This window comes from Pleurodeles waltl, chromosome 3_1, assembly GCF_031143425.1.
Source record: "Pleurodeles waltl isolate 20211129_DDA chromosome 3_1, aPleWal1.hap1.20221129, whole genome shotgun sequence".
In the NCBI taxonomy this organism is placed as follows: Eukaryota; Metazoa; Chordata; class Amphibia; order Caudata; family Salamandridae; genus Pleurodeles; species Pleurodeles waltl.
Genome location: NC_090440.1, coordinates 638,596,107 through 638,602,891, shown reverse-complemented (window position 1 = coordinate 638,602,891; position 6,785 = coordinate 638,596,107). Strand labels below are relative to the sequence as shown.

Genomic DNA, 6,785 nt, shown 5'->3' with positions numbered 1-6,785 from the left:
AGATTGAAAGTATACACTATGTATGTTTTTCTATGAAATTCTCTCATGTAAGATAAGAGTGATAAAACCTTTATTCATTGATATAAAAAAGCTGTTGTTTAACTTTGCACTGTGTGCTACCACAAAAGCATTGCATATGACCTCAGCCTTTAACTGCTTTACGTATTAATATAAAAATAAATTGCCCTAATGTGGCAGGAAATATGCTAGACATGTGAAGTTTCTTTCTAGACAACGTTTCTGGGCTTGTTTTATTGCCTGACTGCCCCATATTTATTAATAGAGAAATGTGGTAGCATGCTTCCACTTGTAGTATTGATGAGGGCTTATAATTAATGGGCTTCATGTCACTGAGCTACATCCATTCTTCTGATTGACCAGAGCCATGTGTTTTTTCTGTTTCTAACCATTCATAATTCAGGTGGGTCTGAGAAATGAATGAAGAGTAAAGGTGATATGCACCGGACAGGACACTTTACCAGGTGTAGATATTTTAACTCAGCAATGCTGCTTTCACAGTCAGCATCGTAATCATTGCAAGACAGCTCTCACTTCTCTGCTGCAATACATAGTTTCTAGTGTGGTTCAGTATGTTTTTCTGATCTAATGGTTTCTTCTTACAGAACAGCATACAGTGCATCTCGGGTTGCATTTGCCCTCTTGGGATGGCCCAGGATGCAAATGGCAATTGTGTTGAACAAGATCGGTGCCCATGCATAGTAAATGATATAACCTACCAAGAAGGGGAAAGCACTGTAACCGGCTGTAAAAACTGGTATGTGTTTTTTTACAATCCAGGTGTATCACTCAGAAATGTAGCACTGCCTTTTCAACAGCCAGTGTTGATAAAATGATCTATAGTCGTATAATAAGAGAAGTGGTGGGATTAGTATGTTTACTCTAGCGTAACTTCCTCAATTTATTGTGAACTTCGTGTTGTATAAACTCCTAAACATTGTTTAAAGCATCAGTTGGAACATTTGTGATTATATGTGCTATGTGGCTGTTCCAAAGTCTTGGCTCTCACTGGAGAAATATGTCCTGACCTTGATTGACAGGTGTAAGTGTGTGTGTGGGTGCGTATGTGTTTGTGTATGGAAAGGGCAGTGGCTGGATAAGTGGATACATTTGAGAATTATCAATGGGTAGTTGGTTGCACGGGTGAGGTGGATGGATTCGATTGGCTTATGGGGGGTAATGGGGTGAATTAATTGATGACGCGAGCAAGTAGTCGAACAGATGCATGAGTGAGTGAAAGCATAAATGGACACACATATACATTAATGATTGCATTGCTGGATAATTGGGTAAAACTGAAGGTAAACATTGAATTGGGATGAAACACTGCCTTTTCCATGATTGCTCTCCACTGCAGGTTAACAACAAAGTGTGCTGAGGCTGGCCCTCTCTGCTTCTAACTAGGGTGAAATACCAACATTTCTCTGACCGCAATACACTGTGGGTCATGCTTGGAGGTTGTTTAGAATCAGGTCTACTGCACATTGGTGACCATTTTTTGATTCCCCTTATTCCTTTTAGCCTAGTTTTTGCTTTAAAATAACTCTGCTCTTTGCTTCACAATTCTTCATTTATGTATCATTTTAATCATTGTGTGCTTGGTGCAATAGAACATTTATCAAGTGCATTTTCTCTGAGGAATGCATTGCCATCCTACTAACGGTGAACCAGGTGTAGAGACCCACAGATAAACCAGATTACCGAATATGTTTACAATTGATTTTGCTTTGTGGGAGCTCAGGTAAAACCTCACATTAATACCAGTAGCTTGACAATCTGGTTTCCTACACTTTCCTTTTATTTCAAATTCAAGCCTATAATTTGTGACTTGTCCTTATTGACAGTAACTATTTTGAGCTTTTTATATTGTCTAAAATCAGAATTGAGAGATGTTTATTTGTACAAATATTGCTTTTCAGCACATGCACCAACGGGAGATGGAAATGTACAAAGATGGAAAAACTAGCAACGTGTAGCCTTTATGGACAGGGTCATTACAAGACTTTTGATGGGCAAAGCTACACCTTCAACGGAAATAGCGAATACACATTGGCCCAGGTAGACGCATATTTTTTCATTGACCAAGGTGTACACTATAGGTTGCTACCCCTCATAATGGCTGAAACTGACATATCATAAATTTAATCTGTCTTTTTTCTCCAAAGGATTATTGCAGCTCTAGTTCCAAAAATACCTTCCGGGTGGTCGCAGAGAGCATCCTTTCCAGCTCCAAGGGACTCACATGTTCTAAAGTCATCAAAATCCTTTTAGAGGTGAGTAATTGTATTGTGTGCAAATCCTAACATTGACACAAAATCAGGATGATTGTATCAGAAAAATTATAGGATGTCTTCAAGTTACTCACCAATAGAATACCTTTTATTGATAGGTATGGTAGTTCAGTAGAGGGCATAGCAAAGTACTCAGTATACCACTCTGACAGCTGTATTTAAAGCTTTTTAATATGTTAGGAGCTCAAATATTGGTTCTCATTGTCTTGCTATCAAATAGTTCAACGAATTACTTCAACTTTGAAGTGCAAACATGTTTGCCCTTTTACACACTAAGCAAGTAATAAATGTCTTTAGGCCATTAAAACTTGGCTGTTTACATTAGTAATGCTGAGAAGCTGCATAGGAAAGGCAAACCGTATGAAGGAAGGGGAATCTCTTGGTCCTGTTTAGGTCTTGTTTAATCGGTCCAAAGTAAATAAAAAAATATATATATATATATACACACACACGAACACAAACACACACGCCTTGCTTCCTTGCAATTGGCCATTTAAGCTTGGCAGATATCCACACAGATACTGAGTGTAAATAGATCTACTGCTCTGTAATTGGATTCTACCACTGCATAAAGTTAGAGTAGTAGACCCCATGTAAGAGGTTGTGGTGAATCCATTTTAGTTCTTACTAGGACTCAAACAATTGCCTTAGTCTTCTTGCTCGCATGCATGTGCAGGTGTGGTTTGCCTTGTGGGTTTGTGAATGCCCATTAACTTGTGACTTCTTGGCATTTACAAACTTATCTATGACCTCTTCTCATATGGAAATGGTCTTCAAAAAGCTATAGCAAATCTCCTGCAATGATGAGAAGGAGATCGACACACATTCAAACTCCGTGAGGTGAAGAAGAAGGTGTTTGCCACTAGGCAAAACTGTTTTCCTTGTGGAGAAATAAAAAACGAAAATGAAAAAATGAGGGCAGTTGCACAAAGGTTCTGCCCTACCTCAGTGCCGAATTTTACGGCGTGTATAATTCCTCTTTTGGGAAACAGAAACATGTAAAAGTGCTTAAGTGATAGGTTTAAAAACCTATGTCTGAAAGAACTTTCTAGGCATACAACTGTCAAAGTTTATGAATCGCAAACAGCAGTAAATCTGCATCCGTTTGTGAAAGCGGTACTACAGCTGCAGAGTTACTTCGACTTTGTGAAGTGGCCTATAGAATATTTGCCTTCCAGCAGCATTATCCACTTTTCCGTATTCTTTCCCCTAAAAGTGGTGTGATTTTCTCTGCTACAGGCAGTAAAATTTGAAGCCATTTCTTTTATGTGGGGTCGCCAAAGAATGACACGTTTACTTCATTCTAGTTAGGATTTAGACATTACTTTTGCCACATCATAGAGATGCTGCAGCACCATACATCATATACAACAAAATATCACATATGTAACGTATTGTGCCTGTTAAGTATGAACAACAGATCCTTCAGTGGCTCCGTGTTTTCTTCCTATACTAGCCATGCATTCTGATCCTATTTAACGACAAGCATCGGGAGTTTGTATGTGACCCTAAGCAGGTTCCATATACCTTACGGCAGAGCGGAATGTTCCTTGTGGTCGAAGCAAACATTGGACTAATAATCATATGGGACAAGAAAACCAGGATCACCATCAAGCTCACCGCTAAATACAAGGTGAGTCTTAAGATTCATAATGGGTACATTGCATTTGTATGTGAGAAATGAAAAAGACTTGCAATAGAAATTAAAATTGTTGTAAGAAGAAAACAGAAACAGGGAGTACTTACATAGCCAGAACGTCCAAACCATTGTTTGCACTACTTAGGATATTTGATTTTGTGAACAAAAAAAAATCATATTTCTTTGTCACGCTTTGACAACTTAATACATTCAGTAACTTCAAGCAGTGTCAGATCTGTTCAGTACATTGGGCGGAAACTGGACTAAGTAAAATGCAGAAGCCTTTGTTGTTCAGGATATTTAGGCAGCTGACAGTTGACTAACGTTTTAAGCATTTTTTAGACTACTGGAAGCAAAGATATCACACGATCCCCCAAAGTTTTTTGTAGGAGCCGAACAACGTAGGCATGCCTCCACCATGAAGTAACAATCACGTTCTCTAGCGATTGGTTAAGCAGTACTTTAAACTTCTGATTGATGGTTTGCAGTACCTTCGTAAAACAGGTACAAATGGGGAGCCTGACCAAGTCTTCGGGCCTGATTATGATCTTGGCGGACGGGGTTACTGTGTCACAGACATGACGGACATCCTGTCAGCTGTATTAGGATCCCATTATATCCTACGGAGAGAGATTGTAATTCAGCAGACAGAATCACTGTCATGTTTGTGACGGAGTATTCTATCCGCCAAAATCATAATCAGGTTCTTAATCTAAGCTTGGGCTGAGTTCTCCAATGAGTTAATGTTAAATTGAGACAAACGCGGCCTATTAGGAGAGACTGCCAACTCCTTAGTGGGCAAAGCATGGATTATACCAGGAGGAACTAGAAAATATGGGTACATTTTCTCTAACTTGTCATGATTGAAATCAGAAAAGTGTTCAAAAAGGTCTAAGAAGGGAGTAATGGCAGGGTTACACACCTGAGGATTTAAGTACAATTTTACAATTGTGAAGATTTTCTTAGGTCCATTAGGAGGGCTTATTGATTTTCTGCATATAAAAGTGTGCCTGTGTCTTCCTTTTAACTCTATGGCACTTTTTCAACTCTGCCTGTGCCTCAGCCACCCGCGGGAATTATGCACCCATGGTATAGACTTTGCCCTTCTATTATTTAATTATAATTTGAATCTATGTTTTATGTGTGTAAATCAAATGAAGAGTGTATATGTTATGTATTATCAAAGGTAATTATGTTTTTGCATCTTTCCACAGTGAGGGACGGATTCTATGGTTTTATGGTTTTTATTAACAGATAAACAAAATTTTGACTGGGTTTAAAAACTCTGCCTTGTAGATGGTTTTATTGGAAAGTAGGTATTTCATTCTCCATATTCTTTGAAGTGCTTTGTATTTGCTTCTTTCTTTTAGCAGGACCTGTGAGAATCATGGGCTGATATACAGCTGAGACTTGAAGCTTTTTAATTTTGGGGGGGAGGGAGTTATTAATAGTTGATGAGAGCTGTTAAACCTGGCATCCTTGGGGTGGTTTACACCCTAACCTTTTTCCCTCCAACCTTCTGTTTTTGCTGGCTTCATTGTTCCTGGCCTTAGGACTCTGCTAAACAGTGCTAAAGTGCTTATGCTCTCTCCTTAACACATTGTTAGATTGGCTTGTACCCAATTGGCATACCTAATTTGCTTGTAAGTTCCTAGTAGAGTGGCACTACCTGTGTCAAGGGCCTGTAAATTAAATATTCCTAGTGGGCATGCAGCACTGATTGGATCAACCACTTAAGTAACACTGCAACCTGTTCTGGATCACATGACTGGGTATAGTGGGCGGTTGGGCTTTGTGTATTCCTCCTGGACAGCCACACACAATTGGAATTCGATGGGCCATCACCGGCAGAATGGGAGGGAGGATCTGGACTCTGCTCCACTTACAATTGAATAGGCTGTGTCCTGTCTCCACACAAAGGGCTGCATAACCCCTGCACTTAGGGTCTAATTACAAGTTTGGTGGTGGCAGTCGGACCGCCAGGAGACCACCACCTCCACCAGGATCATGGGGCTCAAAGGGTTTGCAGTGGTCAAAATTGTGGTCAGCCACTGTGATGCCGAGTTCGGCAACGACACGCTGATCACAACTTTGCGTTCCACCAGCCTTTTCATGAGGGGTTCCCAGCTCTGAAAAGGCTGGCAGAAAGCCAGTGCTAGGGGCCACAGAGGGGCTCCTGCACTGCCAGTGCAGGGGCCTAGCACCCTCAAAATGCGCACTATCTGCTATGGCAGACAGTGATTATTCTGAGGGTGGTGTGTGCGATGAAATGGGCCTCGGAAGCCGAGGCCAATGCTGCCGTACTGTTTTCACCAGGCTGACCAGTGGAAATGTCGTAATACGATGTCTCCACTGGTCAGCTCGGTGGAAACATTGTAATACGATGGAGGTGAAGCTGCCAACTTGACAGTCGCCTCAGCCCTGCCATATTGGAGTTGTGGCGGTTCAACCGCCCAACTCACAATGAGGCCATTAGCCTGGAGCCAGGGCCAGGAAGGCAGGGTTGCCTGTGCACTCCCAATAGCATGCCTCTAGAAGCAGCTTCACCAAGCTTCAAAGAGTTTGACCTCTGACACCACCACTTCAGTATACTTCAGGACCTGTTAATACTCTGCCAGGAAGACGGACTGCTGTGCTGCTGAAAGGACTGCCACCCATCTGCATTTCTGATTTGAAGGACTGAGGTGCCCTCTTGTCTGGGTGAGAAGGAATAGACCTGCATCTCTTGAACCCAGAACCCTGAGTGACTCCAAGCCTTAGTTGGCTGGCCTATTGATCTGTAGCCTCAAGGACACAACAGGCTTCCAGCAACCTTGCAACTGCACTCTGCCATCTGT

The 6,785-nt window shown here is 41.2% G+C and overlaps 1 protein-coding gene across 1 annotated transcript in view; it reads left to right on the top strand.

Annotated features, from left to right (window-relative positions):
* The first annotated feature begins 2,973 nt into the window (after nt 1-2,973).
* Nucleotides 2,974-6,785, top strand: part of LOC138283525 (mucin-2-like) — a 219,408-nt gene continuing 215,596 nt past the window's right edge. The window contains exons 1-2 of the mRNA XM_069221465.1: nt 2,974-2,985; nt 3,766-3,942. Of these exons, the coding sequence (XP_069077566.1) occupies nt 2,974-2,985; nt 3,766-3,942 (189 nt within the window). The remainder of the gene's footprint in view (nt 2,986-3,765; nt 3,943-6,785) is intronic.